General features: G+C 39.2%; 1 protein-coding gene across 8 annotated transcripts in view; it reads left to right on the top strand.

The window, feature by feature from the left end:
• Window positions 1-287: 287 nt before the first annotated feature.
• Window positions 288-27,188, top strand: part of atp2b2 (ATPase plasma membrane Ca2+ transporting 2) — a gene marked incomplete at both ends in the record, with an annotated part of 53,658 nt that continues 26,757 nt past the window's right edge. For 3 of the 8 annotated variants that reach the window (XM_083893036.1, XM_083893034.1, XM_083893035.1), the window contains 5 exons: window positions 288-486; window positions 19,224-19,424; window positions 22,361-22,618; window positions 23,069-23,194; window positions 24,460-24,585. In XM_083893036.1, coding sequence (XP_083749162.1) covers window positions 288-486; window positions 19,224-19,424; window positions 22,361-22,618; window positions 23,069-23,194; window positions 24,460-24,585 — 910 coding nt within the window. Of the gene's footprint in view, window positions 487-19,223; window positions 19,425-22,360; window positions 22,619-23,068; window positions 23,195-24,459; window positions 24,652-24,858; window positions 24,883-26,253; window positions 26,347-27,188 lie in introns of all 8 variants that reach the window. The other 5 variants (XM_083893031.1, XM_083893029.1, XM_083893032.1 and 2 more) reach the window with 4 other exon arrangements.

Below are 27,188 nucleotides of genomic sequence, written 5' to 3'. Positions count from 1 at the left end.
GGTTTTTGGTATCCTGATACCTGACAGTCTCTCCTGAAACAGAGAATCTGTTCATCAGTTTATTCCCTTGGATTTTGCCCCCCCTTTTAAATCTTTATCTGCCTACATTATCTTCACATATAATTATTCCCCCCCCCCCAGTTTTTGGGTTGTTTTTGCTTGCTCGATACCTGATTAGATTTTTTTTTTTCAGATGAGCCTAAGCTGATCTCTCTGTTGTGCAAGCTTTTTGATTGATCTCTAAGCAATAACAAGCACTTATATAACTGACTTGACTAGCTGACACCATGGGGGACTTGTCAAACAGCGATTTTTATGCCAAGAACCAAAGTAATGACAGCAACCGGCAGGCAGGCTTCGGCTGCTCGCTCATGGAGCTGCGGTCGTTGATGGAGCTGCGCGGCACAGAGGCTGTGGTCAAGCTCCAGGAGGAATACGGGGGTACTGAGGGAATGTGCACATGTCTGAAAACCTCACCCACAGAAGGTAAGTCCTTGTGCTTCTTATCTGTGTGTGTGTGTGTGGGTGTGTGGGTGTGTGAGTATGTTTATATGCATGCACTGGAGTGTATCGTATGAAGGAGATCACCTTGAAGAATGTGTTCTCTATTTTATATTGAACAGATATAAGATTATTGGTAAATGTACTTTTGGTATGGATAAAAATCTCTATATTTATGATACACCTGCTTTATTATTTGGTATAGAACCTACTGGTAAAAGACACAGACAAGCAGAAACCCTGTAAAGCACCTGGTGAAATGCGTAAGCACAGCATCAGAGAAGGGAGGGAGTCCCGTTTGAGGAGAGTAATGAAAACCCTTCCTGTGTTTAGTGCTGTATGCATCGAAATCTCCCTGGACAGCAGGGACTGGGTATGAGTTGAATGAAAAGGCACACATACAGCAAACCCTACATACCCATTTTTGATGTATTTATATTTATGTCAGCTAATATCAGCAGTGTTTTTTTTTTAATACCATACTCATGCCCTTATTATTTACTGCCTCAATTTATACTGTTGTCTCATGAGGAACAGCACAGGTACTGTAGCTAAGCCACCACTGATACTTAATCTGTGTATGCATTTAAAACAGTGTTGAAATCATGCACCTCCTGTGACATTGGGATCATGGAACCGTTTGTTGAGTTTCACCTGTGTGATGTCAGAAATCACTTGTAACCTCATAGGTAAACAGAAGATTTTGTTTCCGGGTCTTCTCGTCCAACAGCACCACTTCTAGGTCAGCTATAGTGATCAACCCTGCAGCAAAGACAACAGCAGAGTTAATGTGATCAGTGCAGAGAATCTTGCCGAGTTGAGCAAACATTAAGATAAAAGCCTTGATGGAAACACTGAGTCGGATACGAGATGCAGTGTCTGCTGCTGATCGCCATCGGAGTGAAACAATGCCTGCAGTGCAAAGCTGTAATGAAAATTAATTTGAAATCGGAATAAAACGATCATAACAGACGGAATTATCATTCCTCTGCCATTCTCACGAGCATTCTGGCAATTACATTTCATCAGTGTGTAAACACTTTCCCAGAATCAGCCTGCAAACATGCAATAAAGCTGAAATTAAAGTAATTACAATTCTCAAATAGAAAAAAAAAAGGATATTGTAATTATTAATATGCTTTCCGTCACCCTGAATCCGATTTGTTCAACCTAGCATTTCATTTGTATTTGTTGTTTGCAACAGTATCACTGACACTGTGGGGAAAGTACATTTTACACTCCATTATCTTATAATATTACAAACAAAGCGATAAATGATACGCCAACATTTTCCTCCATTTTGTTAATGGCTAAGTCCTAATGATTCAGCTCATTTCAAATTCTCATTTCAAATGTTTGTCTCCTTTTTTCCCCCCATTTTCAGATGTCTTTGTGAACATTACTGTTAGTGACACTGTTAAATTATAGGTTTTCCTTGTTGTTGTGTTCAGTGGAGCACAACAATTTAAGTAGATGCCACCCCACACTGTGGATTATATTCACAAACACAACACTCTGATATGTGTGTGTGGCATTAATTATTCTCAGAATTATTGAGTATACATTGTGAAACTTGTATAGTATGGGTAATTAGGTTTTTCCCTATCATGTGAATGCGGTCATCACTTTCACTGATTTAATCAATTTAACAAGTCCCTGAGTTTTTGTTAAACCCTTGCCCCAGTACTGATAAGCAGCATGACCCACTCTCATCCTTGGTTACCGCTATTCATTTTTATAATTAATTATCTGTTTTATCTCTCAATGGAACAATCATTAAGTGGAAACTAATGCTATATAATGTATCTGTTTGCATTAGTGATCCCATTTGTTTCCATGTATATGCTGTGTGGGCTCCCTTGTGTTTTGTGCGGTTGCCCCACAGAACATATGTTACCTCAGAAATATGATCACTGTAATTATCCTTGAAGGTATTCTCTATTGCTTGCTGTCATCGTGCGTGGTGTTTGTAATGTGTATGTGTCCCAGGGGTCTGCATTTGATAGTTTGAGGCCCTGAGCACGGTTGACCTATTAGCCCTGTGAATTGTAGCCTATATAACCAACCCTTTACAAATGATACTAACGATTCATGAATGGCTATACTCCATTACAGTATACAATGCATAATGACGCTGTGAATGGGAAAACTCAACCAGTGAAGTGGTTACACGGTCTTTATCTCATGCATTTTGATGCACTAGGCGCTAATTATCCAGGCCAATGGGATTAGAAAATACGGAAATTGTTGCATTTCATGTGTCATACTACATTTGTGCATTTCTAAGCATAGTAGTTGAATATTTTCACTGACAGGTTGCTACAATAGCTACATTAGTTCTTGTCCAGCATGCACTTAATACTAGGGCTGTAACGATATGCATATGCATATCGAAATCGGAATCGCGATACTCAGAGCCACGAACCTGTGTCGTGGCTGAGAAAACAGAATCGCGAGACGCCCTTTTTAACTCCCAGTTATTTTTCCAGTCAGCCACATGATATGAGCTGTTAGTGCTACCAAACTTATTTTTATTAGTGATGTCAAATTATTATGTTGTATAATTGTGATTAATTAATTACAGTCATCATTAACGCGTTTTATTTTTTAATCACGCTAATCTCTTCTTTACTGATGTCTCCGCTACCGGGGGCAGCATCAGACGCAGCGACAAAAGCGTCATAAAACCATATCTTACTTTAACAAACAGAGACATGCTGCATACTCACAGAAGGGTCAGAAACTCAGCTAAAAGCTCATATAAACCATTCTTATGTTCACCAAACACAGTTAAAACACAGATGGATCAAACCGGCAGGAGCGGCAAAAACCTGTGAGCATGATTATATAAACAACGGAGAATCCACAGATTCTAACGGTACCATTTTTACCACTTATGAACAAGATTCACGGATCCAGCCCCAAAATAAGAGCAAAACGACAACTGACTTTCAAGAAATACAAGCAGAAATGTCTTACCTTTGCTGTTTATCAAAACAAGTTATTTCCACTGGAACCACACTGCTTCTCATGAAGAACTACACTTCCCAGCATGCTTTGGGGACAAATCCCAGTCTGATTGATCATTTACTTTTATAACTAACTATTTTTTAACAGTATTATTTTGTTACAGGAAAGAGAGAAATCTTTGGTTATTTATTTATTTATGTTCAAATCTGGTCATAGTGTTCCAAAATATTGTTATTAAATGTTACATTAAGTTGCTATATAAGGAAATGTTGTTTAAATAAAATGTTTTGTAAATTTAAAAAAAATCGTGGAATGTTTTGAATCGTGGGTCAAAAATCGTGATACAAATCGAATCGTGAGTTTGTGATTCGTTACAGCCATACTTAATAAACATATGCATTTTAAAAATCGCAGCAAAACACACAAAAAAATAAATAAACACACAATGCGCAGCGCATCATGTTTGGGGAATGTAACTAATAGAATAATTAACTAACTATCTAAAACTAAACGACTATTAACTGTCGACATCTTTATTTTGCATCAACCTGTAATAGCTAGTGAGGGGAGGAAATATAATTATTAAGATGTATAATGTTTATGATCATGATTAAATGAATGCTGATGAAGTCGTCCATCTAATTCTGTAACATGCATGAATTCACTGGTTCTGGTTAAATTTTCCCAGTGACCTACCTCTATCGTACGTAATACCCACACTCAGGATGTAGTTACCTACAGTATTTGTTTCCTTGTAAATGATAGCGGGATGAAGAAGCGTGCGGTTTCTCTCAGGCAGGCAGGCAGAAAGTGAAGGGCATGAGTCACTCAGGGGCTAGATGCGATGTCATACTACAACTTAGTTTTCGAGAGGGTATTGGAGGTGATTTGACCTGTTCCTTGTGAGACAGAAAAAGGGCGAGCTGCTGCTGGGTGCTCAGCAGAGAGCTGCAGCACATTGGCATCCTGCGTCTGGAGTAGGGAAATGTGAGAGTGCTCAGGGCAGAGCCATTCCTCGAGGGTCGGGAGGATGAAGAGGTGCTCAGGGCACTGATAGCCTTTGATGTTGTTGTAGGGGGAGGGCAGACACGATGCTTGGCCAGACCTGGCAGCAGATGTGAAATACATGTAGATATGTGTGGAAATCACATTAAACACAAGCAGTCTGTTGTGCACATCGTAGAACTACAGTGGGGAACACATAAGGCAGCTTGGATATGACTTCATATTTAGATTAAATAATATGAAAATTTAATTAGGGAGTGCATGATGTATCACTGTCGTAGAGGAATATTAAAAGCAATAGTTTGTATAGTGTATATATTAAATTTATATGGTTTCTTACATGAATACCCTTTTCTAGGTTACCTTATTTATATACTTTTTTTTATAAGTCTGCATCGCTCTACATCACTGACTTTACGCACTGAAATGACAAGATGAATGAGTGAAGATAGTGCTAAATAACAATAAATGCAGTTAAAATGATTTGACATGAATAAATTCAGCAGTTAAATGTTTTTAACTGTATATTTTCCACTGCTCAGGAGTAAAACATTTTATTTTCAAGCAACCAACATCCTTCAATTTCATATCATCACCTTCACCTACCTTAAAATATTTCCCAGGCATAACAGTACAGTTATAGGCTATTAAACCTGGTCCTGATTAGGCAGAACCTCATTTTTGAGGAACTGTTGGGCTAAGATTTGAATTATGGTTAGGCATTACTGGTTATGGGTAATGGTAGCAATAATGCTTTGTTTAGGATGTCCAAATGAATGGAAGTCATTGCAGTGAAGAATAGCCGCAGAGAACTGTGTGGGTTTGTGGAGTAGTCCTCGTTTTTTACAGCAGCAACGACTACTGAGCCATATACTGTATGTTCAGCCCTGTGTTCCATCACGCTCCCTCCTGATTGTCCCAGAAACTAGGTTGAGGCTCAGAGGGGCTAGGACCTTCACTGTTGCTGCTCCCAAACTTTGGAACAAGTTACCATTTCAAGCAGGCCTCTTCATTGCCTGTTTTTAAATCCCTTTTAAAAATGCACCTTGTGTGAGATGTTGCTCTTATGTTTTTATTTTATTGGTGTCTTATTGCCTTTTACACCTTTTAACTTGTTTTATTGTCTTTGATGTCTTTTTACGCATGACTGGTGTGATCAGACTTTTTCTTTGCCCTCTATCACCACACTTCATTTCGGTCTCCTAACGACCTCCTTCTTCTCTCTTGTCTCTTACTGGCCTCCAGTTCTATGATTTGACTCCCACTGAACATCCATACACGTCCTTCACTTCCAACAAATCTCCCTTAACATCCTCTTCCTCCAACCTCCAAAGGCCAAGCTGTTTAAAACGTCAATATTTTAACTATTACAAAATCATATTCAACACCTCCAATAACACCTACACCTCAAGTTTAAGTTATGAAAGTGATTATGGTTATTACAGGTACAGTATGTAAGTAAAATTCCCAAATAGCAATGAAATGGGTATGAAACAAATTGTGGATGGACACTCAGGGCAGGTGCACCTATATGAGCTTTCGCAGCTCTCAAGCTAACTGCTGTAGGTCTTTTCTATAGGAGACGTGTGTTAACAGGAACAGCATATGTTACTGATGAGATTATCAAAGGATCTGTCCACTTTGTCTAAGTGAGGACGGTGTAACAGTGAGCCAGCATGCACCTTGAAACTCAGGATGATAAATGAAACTCAGCCATCTTCATCATCATGGATTATTTACACCTGTACTTTTCTTATTACGACCCGTCAAAAATGGATAACAACCCATTACACTGGGGTCGGTGTTTCCATCCATCCATGCTGACAAGAATCCAAATATTTCCCTCCATCTTCCCAATTAAACCCTCTTACTTCCTACACATTCCTGTCACCTGCAGACCTCCTTCTCATCAACCCTTCCATCTGCCTTTCTTCCTCCTTCCTTACATTTTTTTTCTCTCTCTCACCACACCTTATCACTCATCCTCTCTCTCGCTCTCTGTCTCTCCTCTGCTCCCATTTCTATTTCAGTGTGCTGGTCGGTTGCTCATATCCCAGTAGGCCAGTGTACGGCGTAGCCGAAATAGACCTGCTCTACATCTTTAACCTTCATCATCTCACTCTCTCTCTCTCCTGCTCTCGCCTCTTTAACTAAGTGAGTGACAGTGTTATAGTACGTCCAAAGCATTGTACTGAAATGAGTTTTTAGGTTGTTGTGGCAGTAACAATGATTGTGGAAGGTGGCCAGATGATCTAAAACATGGTATATTCACAGTTAAAGGAGGTTTTTACTCGTGATGAGTTGACACCGCTGACAGGAGAACACGTGTTAAGTTTTTGACAGTGTGAGTAAAAAACGTACATGCACTTCAATCTGGTGATTTGTATGTCTATCAACCGCCATTTGTTTTTGGTGATTGGTGATTTCTTGTAGGTCAAAGGCACAGATGTCATGATGTGTGCAGTCATCAGAAAAAGAGAAGCAAATGGTGGTACGTCTGAACAATGATGTTATTTCTTTGTTTCCGAAATCAGATCTGCTGTTACCTGATAACGCTTCCTCATATAGGTGCAGGTTTCAATTTAACAGCACATGTTGCAGTGTAGTTTATAGTAGCCATGCTACTATCACCTCCCACATATCTCTGCGTATGTCCTGTTCCCATGAATTCTATACATAGGAGGAGCCTGTTTTCTCCATCTTCTCTCTTATCTTCACACTCTTTCCTCTTTGTGACTGCAGAGTTTGGCTGAAACACTCCCTCTGTTTTCCAATTCCATCTCCCTGTTTTCTTATTTTACATCATTCACACCCGTCTTCTCTCGTGTTTTCTGTCTCATCTTTTTCTGTCACTCCCTTAAAATAAAGTCATCTGTTCAGCATCTACACGGCATCTCTTCATGTTCTCCTCTTCTATTCTTAACCCATCATCTCATTTCTTCTAATCTCATCCTCCTCAGTGTCTTACTTTCCCACCTCTCCTCTCCCATCCCTCCTTCCCCGATGATCATACTAATCATGTCCTCCAGTCGCCGCACCACTAGCACGTTCCCCTCTGACGCAGTCTATTTAATCTGTGTCCCACAAGGGATCGCTCACATGGTGTCGCCGTCTCTTTAATAAGGACAATATCTCCTGCACCTCCTTCTCGTCGTCCTCCTCCATTTCTATCCTCTCTGCCCTCCCCTCTGCTCCCCTGGTGACTCAGTAAAATGGATGGAAAATGTGGAAAAAGAGAGAGCGAATGAAATAGGAGGCAGTAAAGAAGGGAAAGAGATGGCTCTCAGAGGAGAGATTATAAATGATTCACAACCATTTTGCTCTGTAAGGGAGCAAAACCACATCTCGGGCGCACACACGAACATATTGCTCACACAGGTGTTCTTAGTGCTGAAGCAGTGCTGAGACACTGTGGTCAGTCACTCTGCTTTAGAGCTTTAAATGCAATGTTAGGATTTAGTGGAGAAAGGAGTGTGATGCAGTCACAGTTTTTAAGACTCTGTCTGTTTTTAAAGAGAGTTACCAGTAACAATTATTATGAAAGGTAATTATGGTAATACATGTTATTTCTACAGCCATTTCCAGCTTGGTGATAACAATGTAATAGTTTGGTAATAAGAGGATGATAAAACAGGAATATCCTATCATATTCCATCATTTGTTTTTCACCATGTTTTCCAGTGTTATTACCAAGCTATTACTTGGTGATAGAAATAAGATGGTATTACCATAATATTACTTCCCTATTACAAAATTATTTATATACACGATATACACTTGTGCCAGGCCTTGTGCACAAGGTACATTTTCTATTAGTAGTCTGTAGATCAATAATAGAAATTGTCTTTTTTTAAATTGCACAACGAAATTATGAGGTCAGATGGAGGGTTGATTAGAGCTTCTCAGGGAGAACATGCAAACTCCACACAGAAAAATCGCAGACTGGGAATCGAACCCTTGCTGTGAGGCAACAGTGTCAACCACTATTCCATCATACTAATCCAATAATACTGTATCAAGTCTCCACAAAGCATGCTTAAATGTAAAATAATAATTTTGTCCTTCCACTGAATAACTAAATAATAGTTTTACTTCTATATATAATAATATCTGTCTGGATGATTGAATTAGCAGAAATAAGTGTTTTGTGTTTCTAGTCTAGTCTTCTAAAATATGACAACAGGAGATGAAATGTTTTGACATTAACATGATTAACTTTAGACCTAAGTTTGTCTCCTACGGAATATAACATGGGACAATTTATTGTTTAAAATGCATGGCTGATTTTAACTTTAATAATTAATTTGCCAGAATGTTTATGCTTTTTACTGTCTCACTGAAAATCATTAATACAAATACATTTTTGAAGTGTGGCTGTGTGATGTGCAAAACCAAGACTGGTCAAAAACACTTCAACCCACGCTTCAAAAACCTGAATTATTACTTTAAGTGTACTTCACTGCATAAAGTTTGACAGCTCGCTGTAAACTGAAAAGCCTTTTTACACTTTGTCAATTACTGACTAAAAGATTTCTTACTATAACCACAGATTTGAAGACATGGCATAATGTCTATGGAAGCTTTTCTACTTTGTATATGAAGGTTTCTGTTCATGAAATAATCAGTAATGGAAATGATTTGTCCTTAATAAACCTGTAAAAAAGTATGATGGCTTATGAACATTTCTGCAAGATTATGCAGAAATATTCAATCACTTCTCAAAAGCTTAGACTTTCATGTCAGGGTAAATTTACTGTCTGTGGAGAATAACAGTGTGGGCTGGTTTCCCAGATTGGAGGATTACAACAACGATTAGTTTAATTAGATGTCCAGTGAAATAAACAAATGAACCACCATAACCCTAACACTTTGTGTTAAAGCATGAATGTCAAACACACTTCTGGGCGCACTCACTTAAACACTACTGTAGGTCACATAGGCCAAACACTGCCTGACTGAATGAAGAGGCAGATGCCAAGTGCCTGACACTGCTGTCCTGTCATATGAAGCCTGATGCTGACTCACAACAGTGTGCAGCATACAGTATATGTCTGGGTGACAAATAAACTGGAGTGTCCAGCTTGGTGTAAAGTATAAAAATAATATTGTTTATACTTAATTGGGTTAAGTAGTCAATAGAGTAGATTCCAGATATGACAACTGCATTGTAAAATCATTTTAAAGGTATTCAAACTAAGTGTCACTTGCAAGGCCACAATCTGATAACACTGTGGCTTTAAAGGTACGGTGTGTGACATTATTTCCATTTAGCAGAAATTTAAGAGAACATAATTATACTTCTACAATTACCTGACTGTATGAATTGTTGTTTTTTGTTTATTTATGTATATGAGGTGCCACAAACACCTTTAACACCAGTTTTGATGCTAACCGAAGGCGACATAGGTTCTCCAACTCACATGGAAGAACCTATGTAGGGTGAGGTAAGGGATATTCAGCTGCAATATACACATTTACCAGTAAATGTTGACTAATTTTACACACTGTACATTTAAATCTAGTTATTTATGTTTCATCATAGTTTTGTGTGAGTCTCACTCTTCATCGTCTACCCGCTTTATCCGCCACCTGAGGGTCACGTGGGCTGGACTCAATCCTAGCTGACACAGGGTGAAATGCAGAGTACACCATGGACAGGTCACCAGTCCATCGCTGAACTTAATAAGTCAATATCGACACATCCAAATGCTCCTCTGTTGCACATTACTGTCAGATACAGTATGCGCATCCAGTTGTCAGCCTCTCTGATGTTGTGAATCTGAACTCCCCGCTGAAGGCCAAGGGTATGGATTGTGATCTGACAGGCATGGTTATGCATTCAGCTACTTATGCAGAGCTATAAACGACTCGTTTCTCTCCGTGTCAACTCTTTCCCTGCGGTGACCTCTGTCCTCTCTCTTCTCCCGCTGTTGGCCAGAGCAGAGGTGGTAACACTGCTGCCTGCACAGACAGCATTTTCTCAGAAAGAGAGACATGGATATTGTCTTGGGACTTTTACCTTTCTCTAAGTTTATGGATTTGGCATAAAGGAAGCAGAAATAAAAAGTCTAGTTTAGTTTAGTCTTATGGATCAGCGATGCAGCCACACTTACCCAAGGGCACAGATTAAAGAAGCAAAATCAAACACTGCCAAATTTGCAAGCACATCTTTTTTAGATTCTCTGTGATGTGCTAATATTGCTCCTTTCTCTTGTGATAGTGTTTTGCAGCCTTTGCAGCTTTGCCCAATCAACAGTAGCTATCCAATATTGCAGGTTAGTCTTTAAAGATGTCGTTATAGACCATGTAGACAGAATTCTCAGTCAACCTCAGGTATTTTACTGATCATAAAAAATACTTTGTTAATTGTCCTTGAGCACACAGATCATAAATAGATGGGTATATTCCACCACGTGTGTTGAATATAATGCATACTTTAATCCCTGAAATATCTTTACAATGAATATAAAATTGTATTGATTACATTTCACTAAAAAAAATGCCTGAGTTAAGGATCACATTAGAGTATGCAGATTTCCCTCACAGGTCATGACTATTTTATGACCCTCTCTGGTAGTTTGAATTTTAATGGCTGTCCCTATTGTGACTGGAACTTATCTTCGCCTCTGGGTGAAACCAGAGACTGACACCCAGATGGAGGACAGCAGATAGACCGCGGTCACTCTCTCTTTCAGCCTTTTGCTCCCTTTCACCGTTGGTGTGTTGGTGTGTGTGAGAGAGAATACTGCTAGCATTGTTGGCTAAAATATAGCACAAATAATACTATTTGTCTATTTGTTTTATTTGCATTATAACATTTTTATTGAAAATTACAATTTACAATACTATATCTACTCTAAATCTTCTGTACTATGACAGCTGTCAGAAAACCTCTTAAACCTCTGCTGTCACCCATACAGACGCTGGTTAAATCAAGTCAACTTGTTTATATAGCCCAACATCATAAACACAGTTTTTACTCAAAGGGCTTTACAGTCTACAGCAAGTGACACCCTCTATCCTTAGACCCTCACATCGAGTGAGGGAAAAACTCCAAAAAAGCCTTGTACAGGGGGGAAAATGGGAAAAGACAGACAGACATTCAGTAGGTGTCATATGAACAGTACCAAGTTCAGCAGATTACAAACAAAATATCAAATTTACAGAGAGGAAAGAGAAGAAGATAGAGACCAGGGGTAGTTTTGAAAAAGTGATGCTGTTGCATCAGGAGGTGATGACTGACTTTTAAGACAAGATACATTAATTATCTGAATTGATATTTTACTTTACACTTTACTTTACAATGACACTTTTTTTTTTTTTATCAATTAAATGAATAAAAGTCGAATGATGGCTATGTGTATGGAGGGAGGGATGGACATGGGAATAGATAGATCGACTGATCTATTCATTGAATGAATGGTTGAGTAGTCTGGAATTATGGCTGCAGTTATTGACCCCATTACACTTTGCCCCCATCACTAAGCAGTTTTGTCTAAACATGCTCACACCCTGTCACTGTCTCTTTCTCTTTCTAACACACACACACGGTCAGTTGGGTCAGCTAATATTACAGTGTTTGCAGCTTAGTAAAACAAATACACTTAATGACTTGTGAATTCTGTATTTTTAATTGTTTTTGCTTTACTTTATGTAAATTTGATGAACACATTTGTACACAGCAGCACAAGGTAAATTTAATTTATATTCAGTATTGTGCAAAAGTCGTAGATCACCATTAGATTAGCTGTTTTACCAATGCTATAAAGACCTAATTTTGTTATGCTAATATTGAATTATGCAGACAATGCTTAGAAGGAATGGGTACACTTTGTATAATGTAATGGATCATGGCAGAATCATTGCCACATGAGAATGAGATCACGTTTAGGCGTAATCGAATAAATAATAATGTGCAGACCCACAGATTTATGATATAAACTGCAGGCGCAAAATGTCCTCACAATAAAAATTGTGTCATGAATTGATAAGGACCATATGCCACATGAGTCACTATCTGCTTGTTTCTTTTTTTCCCCTCTGCGCTGCTCTTCATGTGCTACTTAGCAGGCCTCGAAAGTAGATTTTCTTGAAAGTGTAAATTAAACCTTTGGGTATTTGATTTTGATATGAGCAGCATACGCCAGCTACAGCTTCTTCTTTTTTGTTGTTTTGTAATTGTACAGGCTTGTGTTTTCTTGCGTAACATTACATAATCAGCTTTTTTCTCCACATTTTCAGAAAGGGAGAAAAAGAAACTGCGAGAGGTATCGTCATAGAAACCAAAGAGCCTGTGCACTTTGGGTCAGAGCATTAATAGCTTTGAAATGAATGTGAGCTGCATTATTCAGTGTATCACACCTGAAGGTTTTGTTCTGTGCTGTAATTATCACCGAACAAGTTCCCGTCTTGCATTCATGTCAATATACTCAGCAAAACAGGATTGTTAAGCAATCATCTTGTGCAGAGAGTGGTGTGTAATGTATGTATGTGTGAGGGAGAGTGAGAGTGAGCGAGAGAACTGTGAGCTGTGTTCTCTCACTCCACTCCACCATCTCTCGCATGAGTCAGACTCATAGAGCACAGTGCCTGACAGCAAAACTCACCCACTTGTACAGCTGCCCCCACAGACCCACAGCCACATGCTCGCACACATACACACATTGCATATTCAATTTTTGGCATTTCAGCATACATTTTGGTTAGTTGTGGGTGTGCTATTAAAAAGGTGACCTGGTGTTTGAGCCTTTTAACACTAATTATGTATCCTCAAATAAGACATAGTTGGATGCAGTAGCTCATCTGCCTTAATTATTAGGAAAAAAATCAAGAATCAGACACAATAGACAAAGACTAAGATGTTTTCAGTGCTTTGCCTGCCATTTTGTCAGAAAACAAGCTAAAAAAGTCAGCTCTGGTGGATGTGCAGAACAAGTTTTACAACAACTGGAGCCAGCAGCGTTTTTAGGAAAAGGTAAAAAAGAAGAAAAGATTATCTAAACCGCATTAATTAACACACTATATGCAAAAATATAAACACACCGTATAGCACACGCATGATGGGGAAAACATAGTGTCTCAAGGTTTTCCCATAGGGAAATACATTATACAGTAGATCTACATGCGTGTTTGTTCACGCTAACATGTATTTGCATTCATGTTGTCATGACTCAACATACATAAAGTACAGTGTCTGCTTGCATGCTTAGCATGAAAGAGACTTGATGGTCTGTACACAAAAGAGCAAGATTGCATGTGTGTGTGTGTGTGTGTGTTTTTGCGATACTGCGACATGTCACATCATTCTGTCCTCGCAGAGAGAGCGCTCGCCTCCTGTCGTGCCCTCCTGCGCTCTCTCAATCAAAGGGTGTGGAGCGCACAGGAAAATGTGTTGTGCACAAGAAAGAAACCACGTTGTCAGCTGAGCAATGACGCCCCAAAACAAGATCAAACTTAGACGGAATAGGTCTGTGAACTGGAGGAACGCTCCATGAATGGAGGACAAAGCACCTTTTCCTGCTGTTTTAAAGGATTCACTTACATCAGTCTCCTGATGTTTCCCCCCAAAAAACACGCAGCCTTAGCACTTTTACACGCGAAAAGGCACTTTCTATCTTTAAGTGTCTTCATTTAACTGTGGGTGGGTCTGCTGTGCTCCCTTCACGAGAACAACTCATTTAATTTGGTCATATTCTTAAACTTAAGAGGCTGTTTAACAGTGTAAACCTCAGCTCTGATCCACTGATTTGGATTCAGTTTTTTTCCAGATATTGTACAGAATTTTCATCCGGAGAACCCTTTAAAGCCCCTTTCCTGGATAAAGGGGTTTAAAAGGGTTCTTGGTGGAAGGTTCCACCTGGCGCAAAAAAGGGTTTTCCTATGAGGACAATTTTTATTTCGAAGAGTGTACAGTCATTTAAAAAGTGGCTGCAGTTTCATCTTGAAAACTAAATATTTAGTAAATACACATAAACATCTGTGAATTATTTGTGCAAATATATTATAAAAAGGACATTTGAAAGAACTAATGTATTATGTACACATGTTAACAAAGATACAAGTGTACACTCTTAGAAATAAAAGTGCTAAGTTGAACCATATAAGATTCTTCGGCTTGTCCTCATAGGAGAACCCTTTTTGGCTCCAGGTAGAACCTTTTTATAAAGGTTCCACCATTAGTGCGGACCGACCCTTTCTTCATGAACGGGTTTTTCAGAAGCAAATGGTTCCAGGTAGAACCTCAGCCCTTGTAGAATGACCCTTTTGGAACCTTTATTTCTAAGAGTGTACATGCATCTACAAAGACAAAGTAGATGATCAATGTGAAAGCATCCAGTGCTTTCATCATCTGAACTAGCACCACAGTAATAACATCTATCACCCTGTCCTCCATAATCCCACCACATCCTCATCCCAACTATGTTGCACGTTGTCTCTTTGTCATGGATTGGCATGCACCATCCCCTTCTCTGATCTTTAGTTTCCACCTCGCTCCCTTCTCCTATATCTCCGTGTCATACACTGACACGCTGCTCGCAGTTTTTTAATGTCAGCCTCAGCAACATCCACACCGTGTTCGGCCTTTTCCAGACACTGTGACGAGCCTCGCGTCTTTCACTGCATGAAATGGTGTCATTATCGCAGAGGTCGTTCTCAAGGACATTGTGACACATTTCACATTTTCTCATAAGAGCAGGATAATTATCCACCTTTTAAACACTGATGGGTTATTATTCATGGAGTTACTCTACATCCAGCTTACTCTCGTTCCATGTTTCAGTCCTGTACCTCTCTCTCTGCCCTCTCTAGTGCTGAGTGAGTCACACTTCATCCCTCCACTTTTGTTTTCTCTCATCGTTCCCCTCCTCTCATTTTTTTTTTATGGAGAAAGCCAAGAACATGTTGTAGCTATTGATTCACCACAGAAAAAGCATCAATATTTTTGTGTCATTAATGATGATGATCATCATCATCATCATCGTACAACCCTGTTGCCATGGTGACTTGAATTGGACACTGTGGCTCACAGTAATATGAAGGGGAGGGGGGGAGTTGATAGAGACAAACAGGAAAATGTAAAATTGGGGGAACGGGGAACGTCAGGTGCAGCCAAAACCCTGGACAGGACAGTTAGGTATGATGCGGTTAAACCGTCATGCAAAAATGTTTGTTTTTAAATCAATATTTGTGTTTGTTGGACAACAATGAGGCGCCTTTTTTTTACAAGGACATTTAGAGGTCATCAGACATTTTCATTAATTGTTGTCTTTTCAGTTGCTATGTACATGTGCACACATAGGTACACTGCTGACACACCTTAACATGCATTCACACACACTCACACACACTTACTTATTCATGCATTCTCCAAGGTTCAGAGTTGCGGGTATTTCCACTGAAGGAGTGGGATGCATAGTGTTTCCATGGAGATCTATTTTTAGCCACTGACAAAAAAGGGCCAACTGTTAAAATACTGTATGCCATCACGTTCCATCTGACTGAAAAATAAAATTCCCAATCCCCCCCACCCCCCTCCACTCACTTCCTCTCGTGCAGATAGAATGGCATCAAATTTTATTTCTCTTCTTTTTTATCTCTGACCTGACAGTTTGGAAACAGGATATTAGGGAGGTGCCATTTCTCAAAGTGGATTTGAATTGCAGATTCTGCCGCGTTTGACACATCAGTACATTACTCGCCATAAATTATACTGTGAGAATAGTGAAGAAGAGGTCAGGGGAAGTTTCATTTTAAACTTTTAAAGTAGAATGTGTATAGGTTTAAATAAATCAGGGAAGACAGAATTAAAACTATTTAGAATTTTGATCGAAGTCAAGCAATCTAATTCTATTGGTATAGTTGCATTTTTAGAAGTCATAACCTTTCGTCTTTGACCTGAATCCTGATAGTCAAACATGAACATAGTAATAATCATTATAATAGTCATTTTAGTGATTAATACATTGTACTTTTCCTTATTATGGACATGTATGTGCAGCCATTCAATATACAATACCTCCAGTGTCTCCAGATTTGATTTAGTATACATTCTGTGTACTCAACAACCTATTCACTTGAAAACAACTAAAAATACGACATGAGGACTTTCATGAAGTCCTCATGTCGTAGGATGCATGGTGGCTGGCACAGTAAATGATTATATTTGTCTTTATCCACTGTCTCACCAGGATACCCAGTGTTTGTTTTAAGTCAATCTGTTGGCTGTCTGACAAGGAAATGCAATTTAATGCTAATGGTATAGACCGTTATCAGAAATCAAATAGGGAAAATTTGGTAGTGGGTGGAAGGAAAATTGGTGCAGTGAAATATCGTGATATCTCAAGTGACAATATTATCACTTTTGAGATATGAAGTATCAATTACTGATGTTGCAGATAAACATTAACATAGACATTTAGACTAGAATAGACGTTGCCAAGTGCTCACTCTCACTAGAGCTGTTGTGTGAGTAAATTGCAATGTATGATTTTGCAAATACTGATGTATATATCGTGATAATATTGTATCGTGGCGTCTCTGGTGATTCCCTCCCCATAATATTTAGTACACACTGTGTTCTGTTCAGGCTTCAGAGCCTGGTAATGAATGGCAGTGGGATTCATTTGCAATCAGCGTTAATCCTTCCAGGGAATGTGACTCATATAAGTTTCACCACTTTTTTACGCCTGCTCGAAAACCCACTGTGAGAGCAGTGAGATGAGGAGACGAGTGTTTAGCCTAGAATATTACAAAATTTGGCAAGTGGATATTCTGCTGTAGGCAATGCTGCAATCAGTGATCCAGGAAGGAATGATAATGCAGAAATGGATTTTCCAAGAAGCAATAAGTATTTAATGATCAGCGAGATTGATTACAGCAAAGCTCCCATTTCAAAGGCAAGGGAGAAGAGAGCAGTGAATTTTTTTATAACAAGGTTTAAATCTGAAACGATGCATGATACAGTATCTATCACAAAGCCGTAATAGACAAAAGTATGCATTGCACTGTATCTCAGTGTGAAATTATAGCGTTTGCATAATATACCCAGTTCTTCCGGCATCTGGACAGATGCAAGTAGGTCAATTAGCATATTTATTATTTTTGTTTGTACTGCCACAAGCACAGATTTAAAAATAAGTCTGTAATTGAATGGAGATATTAGTGAGTATTGAGCTCAGTGGACACCTGAGGAAAGGGTTCAATAAAAAACTGAATGTGGCTATGTATGAATTTCTGCCTGTGTGTGTGTGTGTGAACTAAGTGGCCTGATGATATAAGGTCGAGATTTACAGTGGGATCCTGTCCATTATCAACCCAGACAAACAAAACACATGCAAAGCACGTGCAGGCAGTCACGACTCACAGACCCAAGTGCACACAAAGACGAACACAGCGGGGGGGTTTTCATGTGAGGTGGGGTGCTCCAGAGATCAATGGACGAATTCTCGGTCCTCTCGCTGAGACATTTAAAAGAGAATGGATAATGAGGATATTTATAGACTGATCTATTTGTAACCAGGGCATTCTCCGACATAGGAGCTGGGAATTGTTCTTTCCTCAGGCTGCCCTCCTTCTCCCTTCTCCTTCTCTCTTCCCTGTGACTGAAACAGATCCTTTTTTTTTGTTTACTTTTTTCCACATCTCAATTTCTGTTGTAGTCTTTGTTCTCTTTGCCTTGGAGTGAGAGGAGCAATGGCATCATCATCAGTGATGTTTTACAGATGTTAGTGAGCCATCTTGCAGTCATATGATGTGCTCACATGTGGCGCGTCATGCAGCGGTGATGTTATCAGGTGCAATACGGGGCCACTCTCGGGAGACCCAGTGACGTACTGTGTGCATGACATAACGCTGTGGTAATATATGTAGTTGTGAGGGAGAGAACGTATGCAGGCACACTGTGCTTGTGCAGCAAGATAATGGAAGTGCAGTGCTATGTGAGAGGCAAGCCAATAATGTAGCTGAATAGAAATCCTGTGTGAATATGCTAAAACATTAATATGATTATGAACGATAAGAGCGTACATATCCTGCGGACCCCAGCTTTAAGGTCAGTTATATTAGACTGTAAGAGTCCACAGACCACACCAATGTTAATGCAGACAGTGAATTAATTGTGCCAAATATAGTTCATAGAATCAGCCATAATTTGAATTGTAATAGTGCATATATAAAATACATTTTTCGAGTAAGTGTATAGTCGAACAAAAGATTTCCATTTGCTCTGAAGCTACTGTATTTGTGTAATGAAATTCAAATGATCTCTTGCCAAAGTAATGTCTGTTCTTTTGCCAATTTTTTTTTTTTTGAGAAAATGAGCTGAGAAGTTAGATCAATGTGAACATGTTTCAGATAAATGAGTAAAAGTATGTGTATGAATGTACAGTTAATCATAGTATATGAGGTCAAAGAACTCATCTCTGGTGCAGAATTATGTAAGGAACGTGTACGTGGACCCTAATCATGACTCAAACTGATCATTAGAAAAGGAACAATACAAAATGAAGAAAAAACTTGATTATTTGATTCTCACAGTGAAAAAAATGTAAATATACTACAGTTTATTTGCACCTCATAACTATTGATTAAGATAAAGAGCTGATCATCAAATGTTACTAAATTGGTGACTGTTGTTGATATAAAACTACACCGATACATTTGTAATACTGTCCCATCATGCAACAATAATCTAGTATACTATAAATACATCTCTAATTGTTCTCTCTTTTTGTGTCTTCCTCTCCCAGGTCTTACAGGTACCCAACCCGACCTGGACAAGAGAAGAGAAATATTTGGAAAAAACCTCATACCTCCAAAGAAGCCAAAAACCTTCCTGCAGTTGGTATGGGAGGCGTTACAGGATGTCACTCTCATCATCCTGGAGGTTGCTGCACTGGTCTCCCTGGGCCTTTCCTTTTACAGCCCTCCTGGAGAGACTTCTGGAGAATGTGAGTGATCAGTTTCCGTCAAGTTTTGAGGTCCTAAGACAGACACTCGTGTGAGGCATCCCTGCGTTCTCCATTATTGCAAAGAACTACATTTACATTTTTCTCACTGACAGCACTCCCCCTGACATTACTGGCACTCGCTGACACACTTACACCTACATGTTCACATATGCACACACTCATTCTTTAATTGGTGAATTGGTGAGGCGGATCATACTTTGTTTGTGACCTGCCGCAAGAGGTCAAGTGACTCATCGAGCACAGGGCAAATCTGTGTCTGCGCACACACACACACACACACACATGCACGCGCATGCACATTATGAATGTGTTAAATGTGTGTATGAAAAGCACCGAGAAGGTTAATGAAGTGTTGAGTAGAAAAATAACCTTAAGCCCTTGGAGCCCATACATCAGCCCTGTGAGCTGTGAAACAGGAAATGAAGAGAGAGACCATAATGAGGTGCTGAGTCAGCAACATCACTCATTGCTCCCCATATTATTGCTGTAATGGAATTCAGTTGCCCTGACAGAGAGTCCAGTCTTCTTTTTCAGAGGTTTAAGTACCGAGTTAGTCAATCAAATTATTTCGGTCTTGATTAAAGCTGTAGTTTTAATACATTTTAATTTGTGAGATCAAGAACAGTGCTTTTTCTACACCTGTTTTCTCTGCATTATCAGAGTTGTGTTCAAGGAAAGGTCCAGTGTGTGGGAATTAGTCTTCAACTAGACTTCTAATGTGAGATTACTGACTGTAGCAAATGGAGGACTCGGTGCTTTAGGGAAGGAGGAGATGAAAAGGGATGCTGTTCATCTGCGTTGGTGCATTTAGCTTCCTCTTCAAATGCTAAGAGCATGCACTGGCTGGTTTGGCCATTCTAGCTGCTGCGGAAATATGATAGTGCAAGATGGCGCCATCCATAAAGCAAAGCCTGTGTCTAAAGTACATACAAAAGGTTATTCTGAAGCTTCAAAAACCAAACAGTCACACAATCAAGTATCCCTTTAACTTGTGGCAAAAAAAGTTAGTTTTGCATGTGCCTTCCCATATTTTAGTTACTTGAATGCATATGAATCTCACACAGCGTACGATCTCCCACGGATATGACTTGGTGTGACCCGTGAATAGTGCTTCAGAAAGATATGACTGCCAACTATCACTTTGTTCCTAAAAAATGTGGATGTAGGGATGTTTGTAAGATATATTATAGCTAATAGCACCTTTATGAGGGTTTGGTTTGGCATCAACAATGCAGAGAAAAACTGACAACCAAATTATTTTGACCAGCCTACACTACATCCACACACATCCATATACACATGTACAAATATCTATTTTCCATTTTTTAATTGGTGAAAAATGGGCAAGAAATTGATAGTGGTGGGATGAATTAGTTCACATTTACAAATGAAAAATTACTTTGCTGCAGTTAAATTAATTGGGTCTTGTTTGTATCTATTAAATGAAAAACATGAAACAAAAGGAATGCAGAGATATTACCTGATCTATTCATGCTTTTACATAACATTTAGTCATATGTCTCACAACCAGCTGTGATCTAAGGCCTGTTTCAAACTGGATGTGTTGGATGCGTGTGTGTGTCGTAGCTGCGCTTTAATTTCGCCCGTGTTCACAAATCAGAGTGTTCACACTGCGCACGTGAGATACAGACGCATTTCTATTTCTGAGCTCAGGCGTCTTCGCCTATTTTCTACACGTGATGCGTGTGGTTCCCTGCAAAAATGGACGGATAAAAGAGCTGTTAATAATGAAATTGACGTTCAAGCGGCTTCCTTACATAAAACCTCTCGCTGTAGTTTTTGTGTCTAGGCTGAATCAGAAAGGAGAAAACAAAAATCAGGTGACATCAAGATATATAAGACCATGAATCCATAACTGTATTGGTGGTGTGTGAACAGCTAGACATGAGCAAGACTGCAGCCAAGCTGCACATTTGACACATCCAGTGTTCACCGGGCCGGGTTTTGTTTTTGTTTAGTCAGGCTTGGTTATTTGTTGGCACTTCAGCACCATGGACAGGTACACCATTCTGTCGGAGAGATGAGAGCACATTTTTGTGGACATGATTGCATCATTGCATACACGTGTCAGAGTTGTACAACCTGAACCATATACAGCTACTGTAGTCATTTTGCTTGTTCCCTGAAAATATGCTGTTGTATTGTTTGGGGTTTTGTGACATTTACAGTACATGTGTCAATCTGAATATAATGTTTCCGAATCTTTATTTGTACCTTTCAAGTGTCAAATCATTGTCTTTGATCAAGATTACCTGAAGAAAACGTTATAGCGTATATTGATAGGAGAAATGAAGAATAAACAAATAAACGCATACAAAGGACGTGTAATTGAAATAAATGATTAAATGTTAATGGGTTTTGCATTAGTGCTGCTAGTCGTACACTGTTAAGAATGTTCTAATAGCATGCAGTCTATCTTTTGTTTAGCCCCTCTGCGGTTTCCCTGTAAGTCCAAATAGCTTCTACAGTCTAGTTGTTGGTTAAATTAGAACCTGCAGATATCATATTATGATATCTATAATATGGGGTCTGCACGCACTCACTTTTTGAGCTGCATGTTTTTTCTCAGTCCAAAGCGAAATGGCCCCACTGGGAGCTTTTTCAGTCGCTGAGCCGGGAGAGTAGAGGAGTCCCAGGGTATTCCATGAAGCAGTGAGAGGAGGACTGTGCACAGCCAGGGGACAGCAGGGCTTCCATCTGATGCAGAATAAAAAAGCTCATTCCATTAGTATTTTTTATTGCACACATTACACATTTACATTATGGGATGATATTGCAGTGATAACTATGTATGAAATTTGCAGCTATGAGAACATCTTGGCCTCTAAACACAGTATGCTCACAATTGTGTATTTTTTTCCCTTCTTCTTGCTGTCACTGTTACCAAACTGCAGCCTGTGGCGCAGCAGCAGGTGGGTTCGAAGATGAGGGCGAGTCAGAAGCCGGCTGGATCGAGGGCGCAGCCATCCTGTTGTCTGTGGTGTGCGTGGTGCTGGTTACAGCCTTCAACGACTGGTCCAAGGAGAAGCAGTTCCGCGGGCTGCAGAGTCGCATCGAGCAGGAGCAAAAATTCCAGGTCGTCCGCGGTGCCCAGGTCATACAGCTGCCCGTGGCTGACATCGTGGTAGGGGATATAGCACAGATCAAATATGGTACGTATGAGGAGATTGTCAGACTGGTTAGACTCACTGTATCTGCAAATGTCTTCATGGTGTGTTTGAAGAATTAGAAGAATTGGGTATGGCTCTTTGGTTGAACATGTTTATTATTCACTTATGTTAGCCTTTAACGTCCAGTTTGTAAGAATTAGTGCCATATTATTCACTAATTAATGTCCCTACACTGTTTTACAACTCTGTCCTTTTTCCATTCTTTTCACTCTACCAGGTCTTCCTTCTTCATAGGTTTATGCTTAACATCTATGTGGGTGGAGCAGTTTCTTTTGTTTTGTTTGCGTAATAAGCTTCTGCTTCAAAATGTGACACAAACACATACTGTATAACCCTAGCCATTATTATCTAAAAAAAACACCCCTGTATTTATAAATATATTTACTATAAATGATTTAAATCTTGCAAATGTTGTCATCTCTGTTGCCGCAGGTGATCTTCTTCCTGCCGACGGGATATTGATCCAAGGCAACGACCTGAAAATTGATGAGTCTTCACTGACCGGAGAGTCCGACCATGTCAAGAAGGCTGCAGACAAGGACCCCATGCTGTTGTCTGGTATGATGATAGTGGTTGATGCACTCTCTTGAGATGCACATATTATATAACAGAAAGGAGAAAACAAAAATCAGGTGACATCAAGATATATTAGACCATGAATCCATAACTGTATTGGTGGTGTGTGAACAGCTAGACATGAGCAAGACTGCAGCCACGCTGCACATTTGACACATACAGTGTTCACCCGGCTGGGTTTTTTTTTGTTTAGTCAGGCTTATATGCTGTTAAATATACATTACAGCATTTCTACAGAATACTCAAATACGTCAGAGATTATTTGAACTTTTTTTAATATTTATAGATCCTTTGCTTGTTTTACAGAATCTTATCAGTCACGTTTGTACCCCAGACAGAAGACAGAAACATTATTGATTAATCTGAATATCAATAAAGACGACAATGCTGACTGCCGAGAAGTTTTTTAGTTTTTTTACCACATGACTGGATTTGTCTTTGCTGCTGCAGAGATAGCAGACTTTGCGGCTGTATGATTCTTAGAAATTAAGATTTTTTTTTTTCCCCCTGAGGATAATTAGCTCTTTACTTTTTGCTGCCTCTATCAATTAATCTCTTATTCATGCACATCAACTCACCATGGCAAAGGTTAATCACTTTATATGTTCGTACCCTAAAATGCTTGCACCCTGCAACTATTTGCACACATTGTTTATTGATTGTGTCTCTTGTCTCTGTTTCATTAGATTTGACTTTGGGCTTTAATTATGATGTTACTAAACTCATAACTGTTCTCACAGTGCCTGTTTTCTCGGGCAAGGAGTCGAATATTCATCGATCCATTTTATGAGTGATGAGTGAGCATTTTTACAGTACTATATTCTCTACTATGGAACACACTGAATGGCGAGAAGAGGGAGAATTGCCCTATGATGGAAACCATCATTGGGCAACCAATCACCATTTGATGTGATTTCACCATAATAGCAGTAATCAATTTGAATGTTATTTCTGTAATGTAACTCAATTGCAAACATCCTAATTGTGCTGCTGTCCTCTGTCAGAGTCTTCAGACAGAACTGTCAGTGAAGGGTGGAGACCATTGTTGAGTGCAGCATTCATATTCACAATGATAATAGATCTATGGCTGAGACATTGTCTGACAGCAATTTTTCATTTTTTCCACATTTGCACACATTTACATTCTCACTTGTAGCAAAACCCAGGAAAAATCATCTGACTTCAGTGCATGTGTGAAAGCAGATACACAATATTTTATATATAACTCTCTCTTGCTGTTTCACCAGGGACTCATGTGATGGAGGGGTCAGGACGCATGATCGTGACTGCAGTCGGTGTTAATTCTCAGACTGGAATCATCTTTACCCTGCTGGGGGCGAGCACAGAGGAAGAAGAGAAGAAAGAAAAGAAAGGTGAGATAAACATGTTCATTTCGGAGAACGGAGTCAGTTTTTGCCAAGTTATAAGGTTTTTTAAATGTCATTATCTTATTTCCTGAAGGTCTCAACTCATTGCATGATATTACCCTGTTTGAACTAACTGTATGAAATGTAATCTTTGCAAGGATTGCATGAAATGAGTGTTGATGCTACAGAAGTAAGCTGCAGTGTCCAGGTCCTGTGGATTCAGGTCCTTTACTGACCTCTCTCTCTTATCATTCCAAATTCACCTCGATGGACGCTCAGTGGAAGACGGACACCGGAATGCAGGTAGAGTATCACCTTGCTCTGACCACTGATACTTGATACTTTAGACCTTAAACCTCTGATGTTACCCTAATACGCTACAGGTCTCTTTACCTCCCTCCCTTAGTTTAATTACTCAGCCTCAGCACCACAACACTGCTTCTTTTACGTGCTGGCAGATGACACTTTTAACAACGTATAAACCTCTCCTCCCGTAGCAGGCTCTGCTTTCATCAAACTAACTAGCTCACAGTCAACATCAGGCCTGTTTCCTAGACGTGTTGAACGCCATAAATATTGAAAGGTTGTCAAGCTAAATTCACTGCTGCAAAACAGAACATGACATGAGAGCAACAGCCTCTCAGGTGCACAGCAGTCAAGAGTGAAGTAGAATGTTTAAGCTTTTGTGAGACGCCTCGTTCACTACATCTTATCACCACATTAATGTCAGTGTTGATTCATTGTCACTGTAACTTTTGCATCTTTGGACGGCTATGCAGTTTCAAGAGTATTTTCACTGATATTTCTGACTGATATAAATTCCACAAACTTGATAATACTTCACATACTTTATAGCTGATCTCACTTAAATTAAATATTATGTGATAAGAAGGCAGCGGACATCGACCAAATATGGTATTAGTCAGATTAATTTGTTGAGGTAACGCTGCTCATGATTGCAAACAAGGGTTTCATTAAAGCATCTATGAAAGACAGCATGTTTCTCTGTAATAATATCATCAAAAAATCATCGAACAATCAAGTTCATTTTCATCAAGCACATCAAAAAATGCCATGACTTGGATTTCTGGGAATATTTTTTATCCTTGGCCAATAATGTGTGTCCTTTAACATTCTGTGTAGAGTTTATTTAACACCTTTTAGCTCATTTTGTATCAAATATTTGCTCAGAGTAGGATTTTGTGACAAAATCAACACGTATTACATGGTCGAGAATCACACTTCACAATGTAACAATGAAAGAAATAGTAATAATGACTTTATGATGCATTCAAGACTGAACTACTGTAATTACTACATATAAATTGAATGTAGGCGTGTTGTTAAATCAACTTCCACTAAGTTGATCTTTTCCCTGGTTTAAACCTTTTTGTTGTACTGTTTCCCATGCTCTGTTCAGATTCCATCGTTCATGTTTGTTCAGTGTTTTTTTATTATTATCTGAACCTCTTTGGGTGTAAACAAGAATACATAGTACAAATAATTACACAAGTAAATACATTTAGCCTACGTCGACATATGCTGAATCTATCGAATCTATATGTGCTATAACCATGTTATTTCTGTTCATTGTCTTGTGTATGCACGTGTGTGTGTGTGCGTGCGTGCGTGTGTGTTTGTGTCGTTCATTCATGTTTCGGCCCTCATGGCTAGACTGCTCCCATCCCTCTATCCACCCTATCGCAACTATAGCCACGGATGGGGCTGCAGGCATTAATGCCCCTGGCAGCGCCAGCCTAATTAATGGTAGGTTGACAAACCATCTGGTCTTTGATGTTGTTCTGTTGTGAGCTTTGACTCCTCGTACCCCTTTTTTTCCATTCTCCAGCTGCCTCTTTCTTCTCTGTCGGTTGTGTCAGAACCCTCTTCATCCACGCTGTCAGTGCATGTTGTCTTCACTTGTAGAAATTAGTCTCTTGTTTGTTGTTGTTGTTGTTGTTGTTGTTGTTTTCCTCTCTTTATACGCTGTTGCTGAATTTGTAATATTTCTAATCATTTTGGTTTTGCTCCATCTTGAAAAACAAATAAATAGGCAAAAGTAGTTGAAGTGATGTGACATTATCGTTTTGAGTCTCTCTGTAATTATTCTTATTATTTTTTTTTTTAAATTAGGAAAACATCAGTTGAAGATGATTTCTTATAAGATTGTTTTATTTTTTTGAATTCTGTGTAATACACAACCCTTACATGTTGTTTTTATTCTGGTTTTATACAGGTTATAGAAAGACAAACAAGATATTTAATATTACTGAGCTCTCTGCTTTTGTTAGCAGCTTTTGGATATTATATGACATGATAGTGTGTATCCCCTTTCCCCTGGCTGATGAGAGAGAAAAGTTACATAAGTTTGTTAATAGTGGTTGCAGGATGTTACCGTAGGACTGTCTTCTTTAGTTGGCCATCCTCTGAGATCACTTTGTGGGAATCCTCTGCTCGAGTGTTAGTTGCATGCGGTGCAAAAAGATTTACTTCCTTCATTGTTGCACTGGGGTTCTCGCTATCCACGTCTCCTTGGAGAGCAGTATCAGAGTGTTTGTACTCAAGGCAGGAGAGGCGTCATTTACACTGTAATTGTGACCTTGTGCTGT

This window comes from Microchirus variegatus, assembly GCF_963457635.1.
Source record: "Microchirus variegatus genome assembly, chromosome: 7".
Taxonomy (NCBI): domain Eukaryota; kingdom Metazoa; phylum Chordata; class Actinopteri; order Pleuronectiformes; family Soleidae; genus Microchirus; species Microchirus variegatus.
This window is presented reverse-complemented; position numbering and strand designations above follow the sequence as displayed.